The sequence below is a fragment of the Giraffa tippelskirchi genome, chromosome 8 (genome assembly GCF_054371585.1).
Source record: "Giraffa tippelskirchi isolate mGirTip1 chromosome 8, T2T-mGirTip1v1.2.pri, whole genome shotgun sequence".
NCBI lineage: Eukaryota > Metazoa > Chordata > Mammalia > Artiodactyla > Giraffidae > Giraffa > Giraffa tippelskirchi.
Genome location: NC_137282.1, coordinates 131,394,292 through 131,422,107, shown reverse-complemented (window position 1 = coordinate 131,422,107; position 27,816 = coordinate 131,394,292). Strand labels below are relative to the sequence as shown.

Sequence of the window (27,816 nt, the reverse complement as noted above, 5' to 3'; positions counted from 1 at the left end):
GAGCCATTTTATATAATGTTGTGGCTTGGTTCATAACCTGGGGCATCCCTGTTTCTGCGATTTGCTCACTGTCTATAATTTCTAAATGTTCTAGTTCCTTAAAAAACCTGATCACAGAAAGACTATGCCACCTCTTTTATTAATGTTGCTGTTTAAAAAAAAAAATCCCAACTTAACATGAGATGCATTTCTAGACATGTTTCAAAGATTGTTCAGACTTTGGGTCTGAGGCTCTTTGCGCTAAGCCCAATTGGGGAAATAATACGGACTTTCAGTCCCACGGAGCCTGGTGCCATTTCTCTCTAAACAACTCACTTTCCTGTTTCCCAAGAGCAGCCTTAGAGAGAGAGGTACAGCTTAAGTGATTTACAGCATAAGTGTATTTTGAGTCCTCAGAGGGCCTTGAGCAGTAGGATTGGTTGGTGTCGAATGTTGTCCAGCTCCAAGTGGTATTAGGAAGTCAGGCATGTCCCGGATGATCACATGTGTCATTGCTGTCTCTTGGTGGCAGCAGCCAGACCTTTGTGAGAAAACAGAAAGCAATGTTACTGAGAGTCCTGCTGGCCCCAAACAACGAAGAGTTTTCTTTTTGAGTTAGGGTTTATTTGTTTACTCAGGTTTGGATTTGTTTCATTGGTATTTTGGTGTGGTTCACACAGAGAAAGCCCCAGAAGAGATCTGCTTCAGCTATGTTGCTGCTGCTGCTGTGTAGTCACTAAGTTGTGTCTGACTCTTTGCAACTGCGTGGACTAGCCAGCCAGGCTGCTCTGTCCATGGGATTTCCCAGGCAAGAATCCTGGAGTGGATTGCCATTTCCTTCTCCAGGGGATCTTCCCGACTCAGGGATTGAACCCATGTCTCCTGCTTGGTGGGCGGTTTCTTTACCACTGAGCCACCTGGGAAGCTTAACTATGTTATCTTGCTTTAACTATATGGTTAAATCCTATTCTGTCATTTTTTTCAAAAGATGGAAGCAGACATATGAGACACATTTTCTTTAACAAATGCTCATTTCTTGAGAGTTTTAATTAAGCAGAGTTCTTTGGGGCTTTTAGATTGCAACTTGATTTCATGCCAGTTTTTTTTTTTAACTTGGTACATTTTAACCTCTCCTTTCAAGAATATGAGCAACTCAAATAGAGTACAGGGAAGCATGTTAATGGGTCCAGATAATATGATTATGTACACTAATGGAAGGAGGCTTAGAATGTGGAACATGTCCAATAATATTTTATTAAAAAATAATTCGACTTAGAAGTGGACTTTTCTCTCAAACTGATTTGTTTGTTTATGTTGATTTAGATCAGCATAAGAGGCAACTCTCAATTATCCAAAATTAAAAGCTTTTAATCCTCCTTGAAATGCTTAATTTTTATAGCAGATTTATTAGCTATTTAATTAATTGACTTAATAGGTAAGTACACACTCATCTCTGAGGTCTTGCTAGTTTGGCAGCTGGAAGAAGTGGCCTGTGACTACAAGATGTTTAAGAAGAAAGTATACGTTTAAGAAGAAAGTATACTAGAGTTCAAATTAGGCTGCCAGTCATCATTCTACAGAATTTATGTAGGGTTTATAATTATGAGTGCTACTCCCTACACTAATCAAATCTTCAAGGAATTTTTGTATTTTCAGAAGTCACCTTTGGAAATCTTTGTATTACTGCTCACCACCACTCTTGAGTGGTGTCTTATTTTAGGTGAGCAAGGTATCACATGGCACTATCTGACCCTGGTCTCACTGAATTCAGTGAAGGGGGCCTGCTTTTTTTGTAAGTAATGGCTGAGAACTGTGACTTCATGGATTGGCGAATGCTCAGCTGCAGAATGATCCAACACCCTGTGTGCATAGACCTGCCAACATCAGGCTCTGGAACATTGATGTTTCCAGAACATGTCTATGAAGCAACATCTCTTTCGAGTATTAAGACTGAGAGGCACCAAAAATAAATTTAACATCTTCACGGAAGCATGCTGCTTTCATGTTTTATTAATCTGTGAGGTGTCTCAGAATTAAAGCTGGATAAGAGGGTGTGAAGACCCTTTCTCTGGTGAGGGAAATTTTTGATCAGTAACTCAGGTCTTGTAAAGGGACTTAGTCAAACATAACACTTCCTGTGGGAGCAAACTAGATCAGACCAAAAGGAGACAGGAGGAGATCCTGTACCCTCTTTCCTGAGGGCAGTTGGCCTGTTTCTCTAAAAGAGTCTAATTTACCCTCAGCAAGAGGTCGAATTGGCCTTACTTGTGTCCTAATTATTTGCCTAAGTAGCTAATCTTTACTTCCAGTTCTTCCAGCCCATCTTGATACCTGTTAGGAGGCTACTTCTGAGCTGTTGCCTAATTTGCAAACATCTTTTTAATCCTTTAAATGTTCCTTTATAGCAGAACTTGTTGCTTTATTATCCTCATTCCTGAATTAATCGTTTTTCTGCAAGTTCTGCTGAGGTCTTCCCAACATTAGAGAAGTATTCTTGCATTGTACATTCATAAAGCAATTCCTGGTCTCCCTCAAAGCAGAACCATTTGTTTGAAAACATGAGTTTCTCTGCCTCCCTTCTCACAAAGAGTTGAATACAAATCCATTCAAGGACATTCAAAAGTACCAAAACTGAAGGGGGAAAATGCCCCTGTGGGAATGAAAACCCAGCATTAAAGGAAAAACAGAATGGTAAGATTGCAAATGGGGTGGGGGCAGAGTGTCTAGAAGGTGTCTAGAGTTAGTAAGTTTGGACAGGTGGACATGGGGACTTGTTAGAGGACTGAAATATCTTTGCTGTTCAGTAACAGGTCCTTGCGGGCGTCCCAGCTGGTGTAGTAGTAAAGAATCCACCTGCCAAATGCAGGAGATGCAAGAGTCGTGGAGGGTTCGAGCCCTGTGTTGGGAAGATCCCCTGGAGTAGGAAAGGCAATCGGCTCCAGTATTCTTACCTGAAAATTCCATGCACAGAGGAGCCTGACTGGCTACAGTCCATGGGGTCGCAAAGATTTGGGCATGACCAAGCAACCGAGTGTGCGCGCGTGCACAACAGGTTCTTGTACCATCCTCATCTTAGAAAGTTATTCAGTCTCATGGATTTCTATCACCTTTGAGCACTCTAAGTTAATAGAGAAAGTCAGTTTGATATAAAAGGGTAGGAGAGAAAGGATTTAGGGAGAGAAATTTAGAGAAAAGAGAAAAGGCAAGATCTAGGAATGTTGTTCCCACCAACCAGAAAAACGAAAAACATGAAATCCTTTCAAAGGAAAATCAAAGAGACCACTCATTCCACCTGACCTTCTACCCAAGTTGACAGTGAACAGACTCACGTGAGGCTGAACCTAGCTGCCTACTTCAGGATGTCCGCCAACTTCTCCTCGTAGTACAGGAAGTTCTCCTGAATGTCCTCCCAGGGCTCAAAGGCCTTGGATTCGCCCTCTTCTTGCTCCACGAAATTCTGCCAGATGTACTCGAAGTCCTGCGGCTTCATGATGCGAAGTCTGCAGCCGGCCTCCTTCAGCTTCCGGAGAGCGGCCTGGACCTCGGGCTCCTCCCACATGAACAGCCGCCCCACCAGGATGAGCAGGCGCAGGTTCTTGGTCTTGTTGAGGGCCTTGACGATGCGGTCCGCGCAGGCCGCGCAGGGGCTGGAGGACACGTACCAGGTGACCATGTAGCGCAGGGCAGGGTCGAAGGTCGGCATGATGCTGTTGAAGAAGGCTTCCTCCGCGTGGGCAGCGGCGTGCTCGTCCTCCAGGTACCCTCGAGAGGCCTGCACTTGGCCTCCCTTGCTCTGCGCTTCCACCACATAGCAGAGGAAGGTCTTGTTCCTCCCGGAGCTGTACTCCACATTCCGGAACTGAAACTTAAAATAGTGGGCAGGCAGTCGCTCCCTGTGGGTCAAGGAGACAAAGGCACAGGGAAGGAGAGTGGGTGATGAGTTCTTGTTCTAGGACTCGCCTGGAGTAGGAGGCTTTCCAAGATCAATTCCCCCGGGGACAGATTCATTCTCTCTACTGAAACAGGCCTTGCCTACGCTAATGGTGGTGACAAAGGCACGAAGGAATTTGAAAGGTGTATCTAAAGGAGAAGAGAGAATGTGGAGTGAGGTGTGCATCCTGGACACCACAGTAGCACAGATCATCAAACACTGCACCTTCACTCTCAACACACAGCACACGCTCAGATTTCTAAATTATGACTCTTTAACCTGACTGTACATTAGAATCCACTGGAGGAGCTACAGATGTCCCTGCTGGTGCCCCACACCAAGTAAATCAGAATATTTAGAGGAGGCCTGGGCATCAGTATTAAATAAAAATTCTCCAGATGATTCAAATAAGTAGCCAGGTTTGAAAAGCAGTGTCCAAATAGTAGTTTTACAAAGTAGCAAGCCTGTAAAAATTCTCATGACAGCATGGCAAAGATTGTGCAGAATATTTCATGCTTTCATAATCTCTCCTTGTCACTCACAGATATTGCATCTTAGGTAAGGGGTGGCCTAAAATGTGCAGTCCCAGACTCTCCCAAGGACTTTCTCATGTCGTCTTTTCCCTCAGGTGAAAGAATGGTTGTCATGTAAGCGTCCAAGGAGGTTTATTTTTGAGGCTAGGCTACCTCAGGGAACTTTGATATGAATTAACTTTTGTAGTATTGACACATTTCAAAACCATAAAAGACTTAGCCTCTGTCCTTTAGATGCTTATAATCTACCAGCTAGATTCTAGCTGGAAAGAAAAGATGTAAAACACCTGAGAACAATAGAAGACTGAAAATGATGAGGTGTGGAGTAAGGACCCATGGTGAAGTTTCTTGAAAGTTTAGCCTTGACTCAGGAGTCAATAGAGAATTGTTACAGGTTCCTGAGGAAAGAAAAGTATAATGAAACTGAGGTCCATGGAAGAGTTACTGGGGTGACTTTAGGCAGAGAGAGCGAAGCTGGGGAAAAGTCTGAAATTTGGGAAGCCCACTTGCTGTGTTAGGGCACCAGACTCGGTGATGAATATGTCCAGTGGCTTCAAGGGTAAGTGGATGATTAGGAAATGAAAGCAACAGAAAAAGGCCAGGTGTTTCAAAAAGTTTGGTAGGAGTAAGGTAAAAAAGGAGAGAAGCTAAAGCAAGCATCAGAGTTGAGGATTGTCTTGTTTGTATGTGTGTGTTTTTCTAAAATAGGGAAGATTTGTGCAGGTTTGAAGGCCAAGGAAAATGAAGAGGCTGTAACAAGAGAGACTGAAAAGATCAGAAGGAGAGGAGGGGATGAGTACCAGCTGGAGAGGCTGAATGTTTTCTTTTTAAAAATGTAATCTCAGATTTCCCTGGTGGTCTAGCGGTTAAGAATCAGCCTGCCAAAGCAGAGGACATGGGTTCAATCCCTACTCCGGGAAGATTCCACATGCCGAGGGGCAGCTAAGCCCGCATGATGCAGCTACTGTGCCCTGCTCCCTAAGGCCTGTGCTCCACAACAAGAGAAGCCTCCAAAATGGGAAGCCCTTGCTTGCCTCAAATAGAGAAAGCCCACGTGCATCGATGAAGACCCAGTGCAGACAAAAATAAAAAAGCTTTAAAAAATGTGATCTCTGTGGTTGCCCCAGAAGATCCCCAACTAGTAACTCTGCTCTTTCTTACCTACACCCCTCCCCTCCCCCCAGAGAGGTCACCCAACTCCCTGGGCTGCCGGGGGATCCCTGGTATCCCAGGGCCTTGGCTGCTTAGGGATAAGTAGCAGGTGCCAAAGAGCTGAGTAAACTTGAGCTGTTTCCCTGCAGTCGTCCCCTCCCCCATCACCAAATTTTCTCCACCCAGGTTTCCATGTCCCTTGCTGTCAGGTTAAGTTTCCACTGTGGAGATGGATGTGTTTGGGGCCCCAGCCCCGGGATTCCTTCGAGTACTATCTTTAGCTCTCTAAGTCCCTCTGTCCCTGGTTGAATGTGTTTATTATTTACTTAACATTTGGGGAGAAAGGATGGCCTGATGATTCCCCTCTCCTCTTTCAGTCCCTGCTGGGAAGTCACTTACCCTGAGCTCTCCCCCATTAAACTCACCCCAGAAGACCACTCCTCAACTCAGCCAGTTGCTAAATGATCCTTTTACTTCCTAGAGTGGCTTTTTTTCCTCCCGAGAAGCGTGGAGCCTACTCTTCTTGCTGTAACCTTTTTTTTCCCCTCTCTGATCAGTGCCAGACCAACCACACTGCCCCACCCCACACCGTCCCCAAGTCCAATCCAGAGCCACCTATAGAATGGATTTGCAGGTCGAGTTTTGGAAGGATTCATAGCTGCTTGGTTGGCTTTGGGGCTTCAGCAGTAGCTTCCTATGTGGTCCCTCAGGTTTCCTTTTGGAAACTGGAAAGTATTGCTCCAGCTTTGCCAAGTACAGCCCAACCGAGAAGACATGTTTGGCCCAATGTGAGGTTGCGTGTTGGCTGGATGATCTACAACTGATGTTTCTCTCAGCCTGTCCTCTTCTTTAGGCAAGAGGAAAGGGCCCAGAGAAACGGGAAGCCCAGTGGAGAGGAAGAACGTTCACCTCTCCATAAATATCAGTTTCCAACCCTGGGGCCAGCAGCCTCATGGTCTGCCCTGTCCCTCAGCAGGGCCTTCTGGACCCGGTACCTCAGAAAGGGAAGTGCATTCAAGGGGCAAAAGAAAGTCACGGAAGGTCTCGGCTCCCAGTCTTTCTTTGGGTTAGCTCAGAGACTGAGCCTGCTTGACTTCTCAGTGGGATTCTTGGTCTTTCCAGAAGGAGCATACAGGTTGAATGAGGTTCTTTGGGCTTCTCACAGACTGAAACAGCCAGGTTGTGGAGGGTCACCAGGAGAACAGAGGTGGTCTGAAATTCCTCCAGAGAGCTAGCCAACGTGGTCATCTTGGGTCATGCTATAGAATCACAAAGTAAGTCAACACTAGTATGCCCACTCGGCTTCCCTGGTGGCGCAATAGTAAAGAATCCACCTGCCAATGCAGGAGACATGGGTTCGATCCCTGGGTCAGGAAGATCGCCTGGAGAAGGAAATGGCAACCCACTCCAGTATTCTTGCCTGGGAAATCTGATGGACAGAGGAGCTTGGTGGGCTGCAGTCCATGGGGTCGCAAAAGAGTCGGACATGACAGAGCGACTAAATAACATTATGCCCACGAGTGGAAAGACAGAAATAGTGACAAGTGGTTTTGTAGATAATCACACATCTTTTATTTTCTAGTAGCATGACATGCTCCAGTACCATATTTATGTATAGTCCTTTGCTCTCAACCCCAGCAGATATTTTCCTGCTGAAGTGTGAGTGTGTGTGTATATGTGTATGTATGTGTTTGAGTGTGTGTGTGTGAGTGTATGTTGGAGTGTTGGCCAGGAGAGAGATGCTGATGATAGATTTCTTCACCTGGACCCAGTCCCTTCTTCAAGCACAGAAACCAACAGCATAACTCCTACCCCTTCCTGCCAACTTTAGCACCTCCTTAGGAACCATTTCCTCATACTTTCTGCAACAAGGCCATTCACACTTCATCTCCTTAGACCTGGGTTTCTGGACACTGCAGTTCTCTAGGCTGGAAACCAAGAACCCTTATATCTAGAAAAAGAGGGGCAACTGTCTGCTTGATGGAGGGAGAAGACATGTGACTCAATGTAATATATATATATATTTCTTTTACCCCCTCACTTTCACATTAAAAAACATTTGCATTTCCTAAGCATAAATCTAGACAGTGAAAGCAAGCAACTTGGCGGGCAGTGAAAGCTTGTCTGAGATTAGACATTTGCCCCCCAAATAATCCATGGAGCAGAAAACCTACTCATAGGTAACTGAGTGATGACTCATTTCCGCTTTGCTCACTAGACCTTTTCATGACCTACTTGAAAGAGGTAGAATTGCCAATCTGAGTTTCCTTTCCCCTTTATCGGACCACTTTTCAAAGTGGATGCTCCAGAGTGGGCATCATCAGGAGGAATGTGGGGAAACAGAGTTCTAACAGCCAGACTTCCTGGAGCTAAGAAGGTGTTTGATGGGCTGCTGGCTCCTGACTGGCAGTTCTGGATGGGATTCCGCAAGCCCTGGGCCCGCCCTTTCTCTTGGGCCCGCCCAGTTTCTTGGGGGAACACCATCCTGCACATATGCTTCCACCTTCCCCTGAGACCAGAGTCCGTGACCATCTCCTGTCCTTTATAAAACAAGTCTTCGAAGCCTGCTCAGGAGTCCAGGTGAGGGGCGAGCAGCCACGGCATTAATAGCGGTGTTGAAGGCCCCCGACTCCTGGTCCAGCCCTTCTCTGAACCCTGCTTCTCCTCTCTCTCCTCATGTGGGTGGAGTAAACTACTGGTGACTAAAGAAGTGGTTGAAAGGAGACTCACTGCCTGTGCCATTTATCTCTGTTCCAGAATAACCCCTTTGATAGCAGGTTCAGCTTCGTGTAAAATCATACACAACGTAACTAGAGATAAAGACAAACACACAGCAAGGGGTGCTGCCAGGCAGAGCTGCAGCTGGGATGGAGAGATGGGGAGCCAACCCATTTGGGTGCCCTGGAGCTTCCCTCAAGCAAGCTGAGTTCAGAAGCAAGCAAGAACCAGAGGAATTCTCTTGTGAGCCTAGTGCTGCTGGATCTTTGTATATATATTAACAATATATCCAGAACTTCTTCCCTCAAAAAGCCCTCCCTGATGGTTAGGGAGTTCGGGGTCAATGTGTATACACTGCTATATTTAAAATGGATAACCAACAAGGACCTACAGTATAGTACAGGGAACTCTGCTCAGTGTTATGTGGCAGCCTGGGTGGGAGGGGGGTTGAGGGACCATGGATACATGTGTATGTATGGTTGAGTCCCTCTGCTGTCCACCTGAAACTATCACACCATTGTTAATCAGCTATGAGGTGACAGTCATTCAGTCGCGTCCGACTCTTTGCAATCCCATGGACTGTAACCCACCAGGCTCCTCTGTCCATGGAATTCTCCAGGCAAGAATACTAGAGTGGGTTGCCATTCCCTTCTCCAGGGGAATCTTCCTGACTCAGGGGTTGAACCTGGGTCTCCTGCATTGCAGGCAAATTCTTTACCATCTGGGCCACAGGGGAAGCCCTCCAATATAAAATAAAAAGTTATAAAAAGTAGCCCTCCCCTCATTAATTCCCTACCTGAATGTCTGACAGAGAGCCTACCACATCATAGGCACTCAGTCATGAGTTCACTCATTTATTCAACAAATAATTATTGAGCACCAGTTAGGAGCTGGGCACTGCTCTTGGTGCTGGGGAGAAAACACCTAAAAGGCAGAGTCCTTGTCCTCATGGGGATTAAATACTTCTCGGGAAAACAGGCAGTAAATATTTATTCACTCCTATTCAGAAATTGTTTGTTGAATTTGCATAAAAGATTTCTCTTTATGCCTTTTTCTGGATTCGGTGCGGTGATTTGGAGTCGGCCAGTCTTGAGATTCACATCCTACTCCATCCACTTCATGTATTCGTTCTTAGTTGCTCAGTCATGGCCAACTCTTTGCAACCCTATAAACCATAGCCCTCCAGGCTCCTCTGTCCGTGGGGATTCTCCAGGCAAGAACACTGGAGTGGGTTGCCATGCCCTCCTCCAGGGGATCTTCCCAACCCAGGGATCGAACCCAAGTCTCTTGCATCTCCTGCATTGGCAGGCAGGTTCTTTACCATCAGCGCCACCTGGGAAACCTGTCTTCATCCACTAGCTTTGGGCAAATTATCTCTCCCTCTGAGGCTTGGTTTCCTCATCCAAAAGACAGATTGAGTAATCTAACCTCTCTTTGGACAATGGTCGACTTTTGAAAAATTAAACCTGGTACTGAAGGATGGTGCCTTCTCTGGGCCTCAAGTCTTATCCTTTTAAGCACATCCCTCCTCTGCCCTTCCATTCCTGTTCAGAGGGTTCTCTCTTTCAGTGCTTTTTTTTTTTTTTTGTAAAAGCCCCTATTTCTAACATTTGCTGCTTTTCTGTATACACACCAACTATGGAGATTTCAAGAAACCAACAGGAAGTCAGTGAACACAGACGTGGTAAGAGATGCATCCAGTGGACTCTCAGCTGAGAGGCGTGAACAGCCCTGGGCACACTACTGCTACTATAGACCTTTTGCTAGCATATTCTACCACATCATTCTTAATGTTCTTAAGTCTGCTTTCTTTTTCTTTCTGACCGCATCGTGCAGCCTGTAGGATCTTAGTTCCCTGACCATGGATTAAACCCAGGCCCTCGGAAGGGAAAGTGCCCAGCTCTAACCCCTGGACCACCAGGGAATTCCCTGCTTTCTGTCCCGAGTGCCCTATTCAAACCAGAATCACGACAAGTGGGCACGTTTCTCCTTATTCATACCTGGTAGTCCCCCTTCCCTCAGACTGCTCAAAAGCCGTCTGCTGTTCTAGTCTGGGGCCCTGTTCTAAGGAGCAGTGTGATGAGACCCTCCCCCGAGGGAGGCTAGGCTCTGCTGGCCCTTTGACGCCAGGACACCTGGAGACCGGAGCAGAGAAAAGCTTTCCCTCGGCCTGTCCCCTCACAGACACAGCTGTACCTCGGGGCTATTTTAAGTTGTCTGTTTACCCGCAGGGGCCCAGGAGACAGATCTCCACAGCTGTTCTTGTGGCCGGGAAATACAAAGGGCTCCACCTCCCTCCTGAACTGCTCTCAGAGCGTCCAGAAAGTGGCCCTACTGTGCCTCATTGGTGAGCCTTGACTCAGGGATGCCTTTGGGCCTCACCACCTGGAGGATGGAGACAGGTGGGAGCTCTGTTTGGGAGACCAGGGAGAAGGACGCTAGGCTGGAGCCAGAAAGCTTGCCTCTTACTGGTTCTGTGGTCTAGGAGCATGACTGGACCTCCCTGACTCTGTTTCCCCATCTGTAGTGTGGCAGTGACACAGCTCCTCTCTCAGCCTCTTGGTGAAGCTGGAGTGAGCTCAGGCTTGTGAAAGTGTGCCGGCATCATAAAGCCCCGGACGTGTGTCCATGACATCAGAGGATTTAATCTTTCAAAACCCACCACCTGAGCCCTAAAGCATGTTTAACTCAGCAAACATACTCTAATTCTCTTCTGAACTGACCCTGCCCCTGTGCTGGGGAGATTACAACACAGCACAGAGTGGGCGTGCCTGTGTGTGTGTGTGAGACCAAGGCCAGCATAGGCCAGCATACTTAGCTGTTAGAAAAAGAATCTCTTTCCATAAAAAGCCACTGGAATGGAGGACTCTCCTGGCCTGGCGGCCCTAGGCTCTCCCTGTGTCTATATTAATCTGTGCCCTGTTGCCCCTTTAATCCTGGGATGAGGGTGACATTACTCGATTGGCCACGGACAAGTGCAAGTTCAGGGGCTCTTCCCTGAAGCCTTGCCTCAGGAACTAGGATACATTTTCCCTCAGGTTCTCTTAGAAACTGGAAAATGCCTCAGCCGGAAGGAACCTTGGGAATCAACTAGCACAACTTCCTAAGGTTACAAATGAAAAAAATTGCAGCCAGTCCAGGACTGGAAAAACACTTGCCCAGCTTCAAACAGAAAGTCCAAATCACCTCCCAGGGTTCCTTCTGCCCTTGAAGGCGTCATGCCTCCAATCTTCCTGGAATTTCTCTTCCTGTGGCCCCTCCTCTGCCTGTGGGCATTGCTGGAGACTCCCAGGAAGGAATCCTTATGCCCCCACATACTCAGTCCCTGGGTTGGGAAGATCCTCTGGAGAAGGAAATGGCAACCCACTCCAGTCTTCTTGACGGGAGAATCCCATGGACAGAGGAACCTGGCGGCCTACCGTCCACGGGGTCGCAAAGATCTGGACATGACTTAACGACTAAACAACAACAACAAACTCCCTTCTTATTCTTTGTTTAGGAATTTAGCTGAATCTTCTGCCAAGGGGACAGGGAGAGAAGAGGAGGATGACTGCCTTGTTTTATTCCTGGAGGTGGCATCATCTAGACAAGACAGGGGGACCCTCTTTGGAGCCTCAGCATTCTCTGCTGTAGGTGCTGCTTCCTCCAGGCTGTGGTGGAGGGAGAAGGAACACCTTCTCTGCCCAGAAGCTCCAGCCCTGGCCTGTGTTACCTGGCCTGCAACCTCTCTTTTTCCCTGGGAGTGGCTGTGAATCTCAGCCCTTGGGGAGATTCGGAGATGATGCAGCAAGAAAAACAGACTGCTTCTCACTCTAGCTTGGGAAAGGATGGATCTGTCTTTCCTGTCTTAGGCTCTTCTACTTCAGGGAGAAGCTCTAAAGAAAGAGAGGGAGACATACAGGTAGAGGAGAGGCCCACTCAGAAGCAGGGACAGACGTTGAAGGAGGAGGTACTCTGGGACCGTATTGAAACGTGCTGGCGGTATCCCATGTTCTCACCAAATTCCCTGGGACTAAACTACTTTTACCCAGAGGGGCAGGTGACGCCCCAACACCAGGAAACCCCAGGGCTAGTTTCCTTCTCAGGGTCCTGGATTCCCCTGAGTTCCCCCTACCTCCGCTGATCAGAGATGTCACTCTGAGAAGCCAAGGGAGATTTGCCGCTGCTTCCCACGTGGTGCATACCTGTGTGCTCTCAAGGCTGTTGCGTGATGACCCTGACCCCTACTATTACCATCCTAAGTCCCCCAGTCTGTCCCCCCTGCTTTGTGCTGGGGAGGAGGAGCCCAGCCCACGCCCAGCTCTCACCCAGTGACGATCTCAAAGGGTGGCAGCTCAATCAGCTCCTTCAGCTTCTCGGGGTCCTCTAGGTTCTCCAGGTCCTCGCCATTCTGGGAGGCAGGCTCCGCAGCCGCCGCGGCCTCTTCTTTCTGAGCCATGGAGGGGCTGAGGCTCTGGAGTCAACGAGAAAGAGGGGAGAGGCGGTAGGTCTGGGCCAAGGCCTGGCGGCAGAGTCCCAAGCAGCTGTCAGCAGCTAAATCTGCCTGGGGTGACAGGAAAAGGATGGGGCAGGCCAGGCAAGTGCACTCAGCCCCTGGCCTGCAGGCTTTATAGCCAGAGGCCCCTCCCCCAGCTTCTCTCGCTCTATCTTTTTTTAATTGAGTGACGGCGGGTGCGGGGATGGGGGGAATGGAAAATCTGGCCATCGGTGTCCCCTATTTATTAGAAGCAGAGACAGGAAGCTGGCAGGTGGGGATGGCTTGGCCTGCACCCCTGCCCCCTGCACCAGGTTACACAGGTCTTCACATTCTCTTTCTCTTCCTCCCTAACCTTTTATTCTTTTTATTCCCCACCCAGCTCGCCTGGGGAGATTGCAGAAGGGACCTAGGGTGGGTGAGTTTTCGGAGGGGAGCTCTCTCAGAGGTTTAAGCGGGACAAGGCTTGTGTTGAACGGGACCCAGGCCAGCCTGGTTGGGGGGACTCGGGTTCAGGGAAGGAGGGTCCTGAGATGGGGTGAGGGGGATAAGTACTGCCGATGGGGAAGAAACTGTGAGTTGTTACTCAAAGGGAGTGCATGCTGATTTGCCTATAATGATGCCTAATGCAACATCACATCCACTGGGAGTCTCCAGAAGTAACTATTTTGCCATTGACTAAGCTTAGAGTTTTGGAAATAGGCCAGGCAGTGACTTTAGTGTTTTCTGTGTGAAATCAGGCTTAATGCTCTCAATCATCCTGGGAGGTCATGTGGATTATCCCCATTTTACACAGAAAGGTTAAGGCCCCTGTTTAGGGTCATCACCCCCAAATCCTGGCAGGGCCAGGATTAAAATGAGGACTTTTTGTTCCTGAGGCCAAACATTCAACTGCTGTGTGTGTTCCCTCTCATTTGGTCCTTACTTGTTTAATAAATGTTTATTGAGCAACTGTTATATGCCAAGGGCTGATTCAATTACTGGGGCATGGCAAAGAACAGAACAAATGAAAATCCTTGCCCTCATGGCGCTTGAGGGGATTGGACAATATATAGGGTAAGTAATATACATGATCTGTTTGGTAGTGCTAAGGAGAAAAGGCAGAGAAGGGGGACAGAGTGACATGTTTTTTATAGGGTGGCCAGAGAAGAACTTTGAAAAGGAAATAATTAAGAAAAGATCTGAAAAAGCTGAGGGAAATAATCTTAGGGATATCTAAGGCGGAAGTGTTCCAAGGAGCAGAAGAACAGGTGCAAAGGTCCTGAGGTGGGAGCATTCCTGGTGTGTTTGAGGACCAAGTAGGGACATTTGTGTGGCTTGGGAGACTTAGGAGGTGAGGCCAGAGAGATAAACAAAGGCTAAGTAGGCTTGCATCACCGACTCAATGGACATGAATTTGAGCAAGCTCCAGGAGATAGTGAAGGACAGGGAAGCCTGGTGTACTGCAGTCCATGGGGTTGCAAAGAGATACGACTTAGCGACTGAACAAGTAGGCTGGGGCCTTAGGGGCTGTTCTAAAGACCTTGGCTTTTTCTCTGAGTAAGATAGGAAGACATTGTCTTTGAACAGATGAGTCACGTGGTCTGACATATATTTGTAGGATCACCCAGGCAGCTTTGTTGAGAACAGAGCAAAGGTGAGAAAGAGCAGAAGCAGAAGGACTGGTTAGAAGCCTATTGAAACTAATGAGAGATGATTGGGGCCCTTGGAGCAACCCCTGAGCTGGAACAGCCTCAGGAGAGACTGGATGAATTTTGTTCTTCACATGGTGGGTGCTGAGCTGGGGGCATGGGTTTTTGTATCTAGGGCAGTGCAAACATTTTCAGGGCAACAAAATGTGGGGGTCAGAGTCACCAAGAGGCTGAAAATGAGGAACCTGAAAACGCTGGGGAACTAGTCTGAACATAGCTCCCAGAGCTAGTGGGGGGTGGTGATGAGAAGGTAGGGGACCCTTTCCATGGTCTAATTAGAGAATAGGAGTCAGCATGGTTGGGAGGATTTGGGGCTCTCTCCTCCAGAGAGTTCTGGGCAGCATGGCACCCTATGAGTAAGATGCCCAAGCATTTTGATCTGTCATAGTTTATATCTGTTGTCCAGGTATAATTGTTACTGGCTCCCCAGTCACTCCCAAAGTGCCCCAGTACAGACAAACTGTATGGTCACCTTCCTTATTAGGCTTGTTACTAATTCTGGCATTCTTATCCAGAAGTTATTTATTTTTTTCAGGCATTTTTTCAGGGATGTAAGGTACAGGATAGTGGTAGTAGTGCCCGTGTCCTCAAACAAAAGGCAGTGATAGCTGATAAATAACAAACACACATTATTATTATAATTAGCATCGCACAACCAACCAACATCTAAATGCAAAGAGTTTACTTTGTCCTTTCATTTGATCAGCATTTATTGAGGGCTTCTAAGAGCCAGACACTCCTGGAGTAAACACCAAGAATACGGACACAAGCGCTGCCCCACCAGGAGCAGCCCCCAGTCTTAATAGCTTTGGGGGGCATTTGGGGACTCAGGCTCTCATTATCACCTTTGGTCCTCACGCCCATCTCACAGGGGTATGTATTATTGTCTTCATTTTGCAGGTTAGAGCCCTGCTGCTCAGAAAGGTGATTTGTATAAGATCACACAAGGATTTAAATCCAGGTCTTCTGAGCTTATGTTCTTATTTCCAGGGCTGCGCCCAGCTAGCTCTGACGGATACATCTCTAAAGCATTATCTCCCACTTCCGGCTGCAGCTACTGGACTAAGGAAGAGTAAAATGTCAGGGGGGAAGGTGGGGAGAGGGATCCTTTCAGCTCGCTGTTCCCTTGTGGGAAAGACTTCCTTCCTGAGGGTGAAAGTGAAAGTAAAAGTCACTCAGTCGTGTCTGACTCTTTGAGACCCCATGGACTGTATAGTCCATGAATTCTCCAGGCCAGAATACTGGAGTGGGTAGCTTTTCCCTTCTCCAGGGGATCTTCCCAACCCAGGGATCGAACCCAGGTCTCCCATATTGCAGGCGGATTCTTTACTAGCTGAGCCAAAAGGAAAGCCCAAGAATACTGGAGAGGGTAGCCTATCCCTTTTCCAGCAGATCTTCCTGACCCAAGAATCGAACTGGGGTCTCATGCATTGCAGGTGGATTCTTTACCAACTGATGAGCTATCATCTTATATTTTGGCTATAATGTATGCCCTAGGGGCTTCCCAGGTGGCACTAGTGGTAAAGACCCTGCCTGTCAATACAGGAGGCCTAAGAGACATAGATTCAATCCCTGGGTTGGAAAGATCCCCTGGAGGAGGGCATGGCAAGCCACTCCAGTATGCTTGCCTGGAGAATCCCATGGACAGAGGAACCTGGCAGGCTACAGTCCATAGGGTCGCAAAGAGTCAGACACGTCTGAAGCGACTTGGCACACATGCACGCATGCATGTATGTCCTAGATTGGGGGGGAGGGGAAGATCCTTGTTTATATCCCCATCTCAGACCTTGATTCACTGTGTGATGACGTTGGCCAAATCACTTAGCACCTCTGGATGGTCTTCAGTGTCCCCGCCTGTGACACAGGCTGAGTTATTGCTCATATTCCAGGATGGCCAAAGGGATGAAAATGTGGAATCAGGGCCGGCTCCCGAAGACCTGTAGTGTGGGGACGAACAGTGTCGTGGAAATTTTCTGAGGGATGTTGGGAGATGGTACAGATGTGGTCCTCTACAGAGGACCCAGCGTGTTCCTCTCTGAAGACGCTCTTCTTCACCCCTGCCTCACCCATACACTGGGGAGAATGCCCTGGACCTCCTGGACTGATGACTGACAGTTTCTCTTCCCACTGCTCCTTCCCCCCCACCCCCTTCCCTGGAGGCCCTCTGACTCCCTCTGGCTATTTATGGCACCTCCTAGGGGCCCAAATTCCTGCCTTGTCCCTGGCTTTCCTTTCCAAGCTAGCCCAGTTTCCCTGGCTGGCCCCAGAGTACAGCAGTTAATCTGAGGGGTTGGGTGCCAGGAGCCGGACCCCTCCTCCTGCAGCTGCCACTGTACTCTTTTTAGTGCGGGCACTCCCCCAACTCCCCTGTGTTAGCACTCTTGGGTATGTTTCTATCAATAATCTGCTTCTGTAGAGGAGGAAAATGAGAAACAAGTATTTATTTCAGTGGTGTCAGCGGGGTGCTGGGACTTGAACTCAAGTCTGTCAGCTTCCAAGTTCCATGCTTTTCCCACTATGTTATGCTGCCTGGAATTCAGTAGTATAAGAGCTGACACCAGCCCAACCCTCCATGGGGCTTGATGGGGTTCTAAGCAGGTCACATAAATGAACTCATTTACTCCTCATAAGGATGTTGGGGTAGGTACTAGTATTGCCTTCATTTTATTGGTGGGGGAAATTGAGATCAGAGAGGTTAAGTGACTTGCCCAAAGTCACACAGCTAGTGAGAACAGAGCTTTGGGCTGCTAGAGTCTTAGGTCCTTCACCTTTCAGTCTCTACTGCTACCAGGATCCCTGAGGCTGGGCTCTGAGGGAGGAGGGGCAAGAAGGGGACCAGGGGGAGAAGGTGTTCTTGCAGGGAGATTGAGCTCTGGAAGCAACTTGCATATGAGGGGTGTGCGTGTGTGTGTGTGAAAGGGGTATAGGTATAGAGACAGCAACAGCAGGTGAGTGGGAATGCAAACCCACAAGGGAATTCTCCCACTCTGTCTTGGGACCCAGCCTCCCCCCGCCGGTGTCTGGGAGGAGCTAGATTAGGCCCAGGGCCTGCCTCTCTCGGCCCTGTTTCCCATGGTCATTTCAGAAAATCTTCCAAGGTCCTAGGAGGCGCCGAGGAGGAGGTGGCAGGGTCAGGCATAGCTCTTCCTCGGGTCTTGGCCAGAAGCCGAGCTGCCCTCAGTGGGAAGGGAGTAGAGAGGCCGCGAGGGGGCTGATGGAAAATAGCTGCCTCACCAGGGGAAGGTTTAAATTCTCACTCTGTGAAAGCAGATACCTCGGGAGCCCGTTGATGGAATGGATGCTTTATGTGCAGGGACAGCTGGCATCGCAGCAGCACGTTGCCCCAGAGACCCAGCCCGGGTGTGCCCGCCCCTCGGTCACTACTGAGACGAGGTACACAAACAATGGGCCACGGGCATGAGGCACCCCCTGGTGGGCAGGAGCCTGCCCACGCTGGCAACCGCTCTGTTGACATAAACAACACGGGGTGTCCAGAGCCTTGGCGGGGTACAGCGAGGGGGCCCTGGGTCTCCCAGAGTCTGAGGCTCCCTGGGAAGGGAGGAGGAACTCAAGTCACACAGGGCAGGACGGAGTTTCCAGTCTTCTCCTGGGCAGGACACCATGCTTGGCTGGCCATGCAGGACACACGGCCCCTGGGAAAAATGGTGACAACTGGGACTTTAGTCCTGGTTACCTCGGTCTTCCATTCCAGCCAGCCCTCAGGGCTGGCTGGCTCTTTGAGTCATTCAGGAGAGCGATCTGATAAGAATCATGCCCATTAGGTGACTAATAGTGCTCCCCTTTGAAGGGGTGTTTGCAGGGCCAAAGAACCTGCTGGGAGAAAGCGATAAACTTAATCAGCTTCTCAGAGGAGAATTTCAGCCCTTGGAAATGCGCTGGAGTAGGTGCAGGTGTCAGAGAAGGCAATGGCACCCCACTCCAGTACTCTTGCCTGGAAAATCCCATGGATGGAGGAGCCTGATAGGCTACAGTCCATGGGGTCGCTAAGAGTCGGACACGACTGAAGCAACTTAGCAGCAGCAGCAGCAGCAGGTACAGGTGGAGCGGAAACATTGCCCAGGTCATTTCTGGGCAGGCTGGGGGGACCTCGGAGATACAGACTCCGGAGGGGCAAATGAGGCTGATTAGACACCCCTGAGGCTCCTGGTGTGACAAAGAGGGCTTCTCCTAGCTTGCAGGTTAGAAGAGGGGGCCTTGGTTATGAGGTCCTTGAAAGCTAGGTTGGGGGAAGGGGCCTTGGTGGACTGTGTGAAGATGGAGGTGGGCAGTCCAGATTTCAGTGGATGTCCGCCAAAGTCAGGCTTTGTTTGGACGGGTAACTTCGTCACTGATGAACATCAGCAATAAAGCCTTAAAACAAAAATATCTTGTGCTGGTTTTATGAAGCTACAAGAAAAGGGAACTCTGGAAAGACTCTGAAACAGAGGAACCCCAGGAGATAGAATGGGTGGAGCACAGAAGAAGCAAGACTTTGGAGCTCTGGCCTAGTCTTGACTGTACTCTGAGGGCCTTACGCCTCCACTAGAGCATCGCCTCTACCTGCCCATAGGGCAGGACCAACGTTTGTCCACTGGACATACACCTACCAGCCTGCCCACCTCACCTGCCACTGTGTGTCCCCATTCTGCAGACATTGGCAAAGGGAGGAAGGAGAAAGGGACTGGGGAGCAAAGAAAGGATAGAGATACAGTAGAATGAGACATCGCCCTGCCTCCTGGGGTTGCCATTTCACCAGGAGCTGCTTCCCACCTCTCCAGACATTGGTGAAGGGCTTGTCTCTCCCCGACTCACCGAGTGAATCGTATTCAGACACCATGTGTCCGCTCAGAGGCAAGTGGAAAAACACTGCCCAAGGACGCAGAAGCACACACATGTGGCCCGGGACACATCTGGCAAAGGGAGGAAACAACTCCAACTCTATTTAGACACAACTCTAGGTAACGAGAGAGGAGGGGCCAGGGGCAGTATGTATTCCAGGCAGGGCTCAGAACTGGAAGGCAGGGTAGAGGAAGGGCAAGAGGCCATGCAGGTGGGGAGGTGAGGGAGGGCGGGGATCAGAACTCCCACTCAGGAACCAAGGAGCTAGCGGTGAGGGAGATGTTAAGGACAACTTTGGGGTCAGAGGATAAGTTTGAGGTTGGAGATCCTGCCCTTTCTGGCTATTTTTGCACAAAGCCAGGAAGCCCTTTATTTGGCTCATGCCTTGCCAGGCAGTCAGGCTATTCCAGGGCTTGGGACACTGCCCAAATCAAGCTTCCTTCTAGGACCAATATCCAAAACTAGAGGCATCTAGACCTCTGGGCTTGCAGTATCCTCTTGTTCTGGGGCGGTTGGAGTCACATGAGAGGCATGGTGCATCTTCTTGGAGAACCAGTTTAATTTCTAGAATTAGTTGGCAACATCAATACAATTGGTAGCAAGTATCTGTAATGCCTACATGAGATGGTGATGGTAAAGACAATGACAAATATCTCTGGAAGGTCCATATGTTGAAACGGATAAGAACCCATGCAGTGTGGCTCCTGAGAATGTCCTTGATCATTTATAAATTTAAATAGTTACCTGGCTCAATGGAGTTTTCAATTCAACTAAAAGCAGCTTTAAAAAAAGTCTGTTTGAGGTGAAGTCAAAATCCATGTGAATATGTGCAATAAAGAGTTCATCGTTTTGTGCGTGTAGCACCGGTCAGGCTGGTCCAGAGACCCATGGGGATGGTCACTCAGCCTCCCGGCACTTAGGAAGTCCGGGAAATACTTCTGGGGTCTCAGGGCAGAGTGGGTCCCCATTGCCGTGTGAGTCAGAACCATGCGTGCTCATTAAACAGGCGGCCTCCTGGGGTCTTCTCTTAGGACAACTAACATTTATTGAGCACTTCTTCTGTGCCAGATGCATTCACTCTTTTCTCGAATTCTCTGAGGTCCCCATTTTACAGATGAAGAAAATGAAGCATAGACAATAAAGTAAACTAAACTGGATTATCAGTTAATGAATGACAGAGTCAGTGTCCAAGCCCAAGCTGATCTGTCTCCAAGGTCGGAACTGCAAACCACTGAACCCTATGGGCCCTCATTCCTCAAGTTGATCTGATTCAGCGAGTCTGGAGCAAGGCTGGAGTCCAGGCCATCAAGAGGGCTCCAGGAGGTCACTGGGCTGCACTTTGAGAGGCAACGCCCCCACAGTAGCTGTTCTCAATCTGCTCTCACGTTAGAACCACCTGAGAAGTTTCAACATCTATGAAGGCCTTTGTGCACGCTAAGTTGCTTTAGTCGTGTCCGATTCTTTGTGACCCTATAGACCATAGCCCACCAGGCTCTTCTATCCATGGGGTTCTCCAGGCAAGAGTACTGTAGTGGATTGCCATGCCCTTCTCCAATGAATGCCATTCCCTCCCCTCAAAGAGAGGCTTTGTCATTTGGTCCAGGGTTAGGGGCAGTTGTTGGTGAGGGGCCGGTCAGCATTACCTTTTAATGGGACAATGTGTTCCTTTACTTAATCAGTTAATCGATCAAAGATAAATGAACACCTTCTCTGTGCCCTGTGCTGCACTGGGGCTGGGGACACAAGGGTGGGTGAACACAGGTGGCCCGTGAGCCCCGCTGGGGAGAGCATGCCCAGAGGAGGCAGGGAGGAGGAGATTCCTTCTCACTTGTCCTTCCTTGGTGAGCTCCAGGAACAGCCTGTCTCCTTCTCAAATGATAATGTCCTCCGGCTGTTCCCTCTGTGTGGTCCTTGGCCACCCCTGCCCTCCAAGGGGATACATTTGGTCCCAGACCCAGAACTCAACTCAACAGAATCTAAGGTTGTCATAGCAAAGAGAGTCCTGAAAGACCATCCGTGCTTGGAGCGCTCTAATTTCATTGAGCAGCTGATAGAAGTGCTGAGCGTTTGTTAAATCAGAGCATGCCTAAGCTCACCCCCAAAGTTCTGATTCCTAGGTCTTGGGTAGGGTACGAGGAACAAGCATTTTTATTTATTTATATTTTTTGGCTGCATGTGGGATCTTAGTTCCCTGACCAGGGATTGAACCCATGCCCCCTGCATTGGGAGCATGGCATCTTAACCACTGGACCACCAGGGAAGTCCCTATGCATTTTTAATAAGCTTCCAGATGGCTCTGGAACACCCTCAGTGGTGGTTCTCAGGTGGGCTACACATGAGGAAGTCCTGGCAGTTTTAAAAACACCAATGCCCAGGGGCATCCCTAGAGAGTCTGGTTGATATTTTTAAAAGCTCCTTCCACAAGCTACCTGGGCCTTCCAGCTGGCCTTGTTTAGGATTTAGGGAGGCAGCCCTGGGGCCGTCACTTCTTGCCACCATCAGGGCTTTGAGACAACAGGAAAAGAAAGCAAGAGGAGAGAAGAGAGGAAAATAAAAAAAGCCATTAAGAAGGTTTAGAAAGAGAAGTAAGAGAGAAGGCTGGAAAAAAACCTTCCCCTGAATTCACTGGTGAGCACTGAGGCTTACATCTTTTTTCAACATGTTTTCTTATTAATAATAACTAATTGATGTAAAAACCTAATAGTATAAGAAGGCAAAAATAAAAAAGATCTATAATCTTATCAGATATAATGACCTAAGGTCTTAGTATGACATATATAATGCATAATGTATCGTATAACTGTATTATATACTATGTTGTTATTAATGTAATTAATATAATTAAAATAATTATAAAAATTGAAAAAGAGTAGTATGACATATAGTGCATAATGTATCATGTAGCTATTATATATTATATTATCAGTGTAATTAATATGATTAATTAAAATAAATTAATTGTAGAAATTGAAAAAGAGTAGATACATGTATATGTATAAGTGAGTCACTTTGCTGCACACTTGAAACTAACACAACATTGTTAATCAACTATATGCCAATATAAAATAAATATTAAAATAAATTAATTAAATAAGATTAATATAATATAGAATATATTATTTTATAGGTGGTATATAATATATACTTATATAGTATGATACATAATATAAAATAAATAATAAATATATAGCTTGACAAGATAATTGGTATCCCTTCTTACTTTATCTTTCTGTGGCTTTTCAAAAACTTTGTTTTTCAAGTAATTAAAAATCTAAGTCCCAAATTTTGAGTGAGGTTTGAGAGGGCATTCACATCTTCATTCATGTGCGCAAGCGCACACACTCACACACACACACACACACACACACACACACACAGACATGTCCATTCCCACCCAGCTGTCCTGAACCTTATACACTTCACATCATACCTGGAAAGTTAGTTAGGATTTTATTCATTGATGCTATTAATACTAAATTAATTCTTACTTATTAATACAGGATTTATTACTTTATATTAAATGTGAACTGTTTCCTTCCTCTCCCATGTCTCTGAATCCTAATGGAAAGTAGCACCAGGGGACCCAGGACAGTGGCCACATTGGATCAAGTCACCTTCAGGGACTCAGCAACCTCTGGCCACACCCTCCCCTCCACAGCCTTGCCTGTGGTCTCCTGGCCTCCCTCCTCTCCCCTGATCCTGGCCTCAGTCACTCCTCTCCGCTTGGGGGCTGGTCCTCGGGACAAAGGCTGTCCCTCCACAGGTGACAGGTGGTGGAAATGACCACAGTGAGCCAGGCCAGGTAGGACAGCAGCAGCAGGGTGGCCAGCTTGTTGATGAGGTGCCAGATCAGAGCCGTGCTCATCACCAGCCCGAAGAGCAGCAGCAGGTGCAGCAGGGCCTGGGCGAGGGCAGGGCGGTCAGGCCGGCTGCCCTGGGAATTGCCCTTGACCTTTCTGCAGCACCCTGGAGCCAGCGAGCCAAGTTCCAGGCACTCTGTGCGTGCTGCAGAAGCTCAGGGCAGCCCGCCCCGCCGCTACCTGCCTGCATCTGACGGCTGTGCCATGCTCCCTGCTTCGGAGGCTGGGCGGCCTTCCCTCCCCTTCCCCTACCCCACTGCTGAGCTCTGGTGCCTTACCAGGCCGGGGGTGTGGGCTGCCAACAGGAGGATCAGGACAGCCCAGCTGATGGCCAGCTGCACAGCGTAGAGACCGAGGGGCAGCGCCAGTGGCTGCCCAAAGCCCCCTCCCAGGTCTTCCACACCAGGTAGGAGGCATAGCTGTGGACAGACGGTGGCAGAAATGCTCAAAGGAGGCTGATTCATGGTAAATGAGGCCTTGTGGTTGCCAAGAGGGAATTCTCTGTGGAATGAAATGGGGGTAAGTGGGTCTAGGCATCCTTTGAGGGCAGGGGGGAGGTAAGGGAGGGTGGGCTGGAATCCTAGGTGGGTACAGAGGAGACACCCTTAAAGAGGCAAGATGAGGTCCCATCCCTTTAGAGATCAGTGTGCGGCAGCAATTCAAGGATGGGAGACTTGCTCCCAGCCCAGGGCATGAGAAGCGGGTGCTCACCCCGTGATGGAGTAGATGGTTGTCCACACCAGCAACCAGACTCTGTGGGGTAGCCACCAGGGCAGCTTTCTCAGGCTGTCACACCAGTCGGACATCGAGTGATGGATGAGCAGCCAGACAAGGGTGGGCCCCGGGAAGGACAGGACAACAAAGATGGCCCCTTGAGGCCACATTCTCCTTGAGGAGGCGCGATCTGGGGAGGCAGAGAACATGCTGATGGTAGCCTACCCCTCGTCCCTTCCCAGCAGCTGCCTGTCTGTCTCCTCCTACCTGACACTACTCCCCGGCCTGAGCCTCTCATAGGAGGAGGTCTAGTCCTGGACACCCCTGGGGTCTGCTCCCAGCCCCCTCCTCTGAGCCCATGCGGCCTTCCTCCTTTTCCACCTTCCATGGACTTACTTTCTCCGCAGCACTCATGCGGCACTCAAGAGTGTCCCATCTAGGACTGACAATGGCTTCTCAGGGAAAGACTCCTCTCCCCTAGTGTGTGTCTGACTCCTGGATCTCAGGTCCAGGTTCGCCCATCTTTTCTGCCTCCCACAACGGGTGGCACTTGGCCAGGTATGCAGCAGGCCCCTGATGGAGGGCAGTGTCTGAGACTGAACTCAACCAAGCTGACACAACCAACTTGGAAGAACCACGTTTGGAAGACAGGAGCCAGAGAACCCTGGGCTTCCTTTCCAGTCCAGAACCAACCAGCCCATCTGCCTCAGGCTTATCTCACTATACCAGACTGGAAAACCCCAGGGGCCCACTCTGCCGGAGCTCCCACCCAAATTCAGACTCAGTTGAGTGACAATATGGGTTCCTTTCTCTGAAGTTCTCATCTACCCAGAGGGGCTGGGGGAGGTTCCCCCTCCATCTTTCCACTTCCAGAGGGTCGGGGCCACAAACACAAGCATCCAGATGTCTTGTGACCTGACTTCTCAAGGGAACGACCGCTTGGTCTCTGATTAAAACGCTGACATGCTCACTTGTATTTTGTTCCGCGTCTTCCTTTGCAAGCGAGGTGAGCCACAGACCGTCCTCCAGCAAAAGTTATTGTTTAGTTGCTAAGTTGTGCCTTACTCTTGCAAACCCATGGACTGTAGCCCACCAGGCTCCTCTGTCCATGGGATTTCCTAGGCAAGAATGCTGGAGTGGGTAGCCATCACCTTCTCCGGGGGATCTTCCCAACCCAGAATTGGAACCCGAGTCTCCTGCATTGCAGGTGGATTCTTTACCACTGAGCCACCTGGGTAGCCCCTCCAACCAAGATCCCCCACCCAATATCATGCTTCTCATTTGCCCACGATATTTCAGCCTCGTCCCCATGATTGACAGAATTTGAAGGGGAAAAAAGGTGACTTTTCTCAGTGTCTGGAGTGACAGCCTACTCCATCCTCTCCTGTCAAGGACCCATGAACATGTCCTGGAGGTCCTGGGGACAGGACTGACCAGCCTGTTGGCCTGTGCCTCTTTCTATTTATTCTCTGCTTCTCACCGTCTGTTTCTTCACCTTCTGCCTTCCTGTCTCTCTATCATTTCTATTTTTCTGTCCAGTGTTGGAGGTCTCCCTGCTCCCACCACCCCCATTGCTTTTTTCCTGTTGTCCCCCAACTGCTGGCGCCTCCTTGTTTATTCCCAGGCCTGTGTTCCCCTTACCTCAGGCAGCACACCTCCCAGACTGGGTGCCGGTGATGTGTGATGTGTGGAAGGCAGAGGAGGGTGGGGACGGGGAGAAGGGGGAGCAGGGCTCCAGGCTGGACTGCCTTTCTCCAGAGACAAGGGTGATGGCATTAGCTGGGCAGTCCAGGTTGCTGCCTGCATGGCTTGGAAGGGTTCCTCTCAGCAGAAGGTCCCCTGGTCTACTAGACCCGGTCTCTGGAGGGGCCCGCCCCCTTGATGGAACTATTGAGGTGTTGGTGCTGTGCCACCCAGACCCCCTGAGACAGCTGAGCCCCAGGCTGCCAGGCTTCTGATGCCTGGCATCGTAGTCTCTGCATTGCACGAACCAGCTTTGTTTCTGTAGGGGTGGCAGGGACCCTCAGATGTAACTGGGGCTGTCCCCAGTGAAACAAGCCCCAGCTTCAGAAATGATCTCATAAGACATAGCCCCTTGTTATTGACTGCTAGCTCGCATGACCCATCCTGTCTTGGAATCGAACCTGACAGATGTTTCACAAGCCCCTAGAATCTCATGACTCAGAGAAAAAGGCAGCCGCTTGTGTGTCTCAGAGCTTTGTCCAGCAAAGACCAACCACTCCCCGCTTCATCCCTCAAAGTCCCGAGCACCTCTTTCTTGCTTGTGCTTTAGACAGGTGGTCCTCTCCCTAGGTTGGCTACTCTCCACCCTTCCTTTGCCCCATCTCTCCACTTTGGGGACCTGGGCACCCCTGGGAGGTGTTTATCCCCTCCTCCCAGGGAAGGCAGCACAGGGGAGGGGGTTGCTGCCTGGGACAAGAAGCTAGAGAATCATTAACTAAGATGAAAGCAGCAGCAGTTACTCATTTTCTATGGGCGATGATCAATGTGGGGCTGGAGGAGAGACCTCCGCTGCAGGAGGCCAGACCACGGCGACAAGTTACCACTTCTGAGTTACCATTCCATGGTGTGTGCTTTATATTTATTAGCTCAGTAATGATGGTCCTTATCCCTCTCAAGGTAAATATTATCATGTGCCTTTGACAGGCCAGGAAGTGAGGCTCAGAAAGGTTGAACAACTAACCTATGATCAGACAGTCAGCAGGTGGATCACCAGGTTCAGTGTTGGCACTTTGGATCCCAAAATGCCTCCTCTTTCCTCTCAGCTGGCCCACTCTTTCATCCAAGTCTTTATTAAACATCTACTTTGGATCGATCAGGCTCTACCTAGAGCAGAAGATACGGAGCAGATGGCTGGAAAAGCATCCCTCTGCGGAGGGAGCTTTCATTCCAGTGGCAGAGTGACAAAGGAAGGACCAGGCTGGCAAACTCTCCCCTGTAGGCAGTAGAAAGAGCCCTGGGTAGGGAGCAGACATGGTTATGCCCCAATGCCGCCAGCAACTTGGGCCATTAGCGCAGTGTCTCCACTGTCATATCTGTGCAGGAAGGGAGTAGAAATAGGTGTTGTCTAAGCTCAGCAGTAAAGAATCCACCTGCAATTCAGGAGACGTGGGTTTGATCCCTGGGTTGGGAAGATCCCCTGGAGAAGGAAATGGCAACCCACTCCAGTATTCTTGCCCAGGAAATCCCATGGACAGAGGAGCCTGGTGGGCTACAGTCTATGGGGTCAAAAGAGCTGGGCATGACTCAGCAACTAAGCCACTCAAAAGCTCCCTGGACAGGCCCACAGTGCCATCACCTTGGGGCTTCTAAGATAGAGAACCTCAGGCCCCACCTTAGACCAATGGGATCAGAACCTGCATTCTAACAAGGTCCCTCAGATGGTTCCTGTGCACATTACAGTTTGAGAAGCCCTGGTTAGGGTTCCTCTTACCTTGCGCTGTTGAGGTAGCCACTGATCAGCAGAGGGCACTCTTGAGAGGCCTCACCTGTACCCAGGTTGTCTCTCTCTTTCCCTCCCTTCCAGATCTAGACGGGTAAGTCCACTGACTTCTAGGATCCTCCCTCACCTCGTCTGGACTTTGCCAGCATGCGGGACAGACTCCCCACACCTCTTTGGGGTGGCTAGGAGGCAGGACTCTGCCAGGAAGCGGGAAGCGCCAGGCCACTCCTGCCTGAATTCCCCGCCCACCTCCACTTGTCTGCTGGCTTGGTGACCTAGTCTGGCTGACTTCTCTGCTTCTCAGAGAAGGAACTGCTGTTCCTGGACAAGCCGGCAACTTCTGGGGTCACCTACACGGTAAGGTGAGCACCCCCTGGGGCAGCTGGGGGTGGGCTGAGTGTTAAGATGGGGACACCTGGGGCCCCGGGGAGGAGCCAGACCAGCTCAGGTGAGTCTGGCAGG

At 49.4% G+C, this 27,816-nt stretch overlaps 2 protein-coding genes across 2 annotated transcripts; both read right to left on the bottom strand.

Annotated features, from left to right (window-relative positions):
- Positions 1–120: 120 nt before the first annotated feature.
- Positions 121–12,897, bottom strand: APOBEC2 (apolipoprotein B mRNA editing enzyme catalytic subunit 2). The gene is made up of 3 exons (XM_081520426.1): positions 12,621–12,897; positions 3,309–3,872; positions 121–520 (listed from the first exon to the last, which is right to left on the bottom strand). The coding sequence occupies exons 1-2, from the start codon at positions 12,749–12,751 to the stop codon at positions 3,329–3,331; spliced, it is 675 nt and encodes a 224-aa protein (XP_081376552.1). The 5' UTR covers positions 12,752–12,897; the 3' UTR covers positions 121–520; positions 3,309–3,328.
- Positions 12,898–23,026: 10,129 nt separating this feature from the next.
- On the bottom strand, positions 23,027–24,061 carry TSPO2 (translocator protein 2). Its single transcript, XM_081524263.1, is given in 4 exon segments — positions 23,027–23,218; positions 23,456–23,574; positions 23,577–23,596; positions 23,889–24,061. Coding segments are annotated over 4 exon segments (504 nt in total).
- Positions 24,062–27,816: the final 3,755 nt, after the last annotated feature.

Coding starts and splice junctions, on each gene's coding strand:
- APOBEC2 (XM_081520426.1), bottom strand. CDS start 12,751: ATGGCTCAGAAAGAAGAGGCCGCGGCGGCTGCGGAGCCTGCCTCCCAG. Junction 3,873..12,620: donor CCCTTTGAGATCGTCACTGG/GTGAGAGCTGGG, acceptor CTTGACCCACAG/GGAGCGACTGCCTGCCCACT.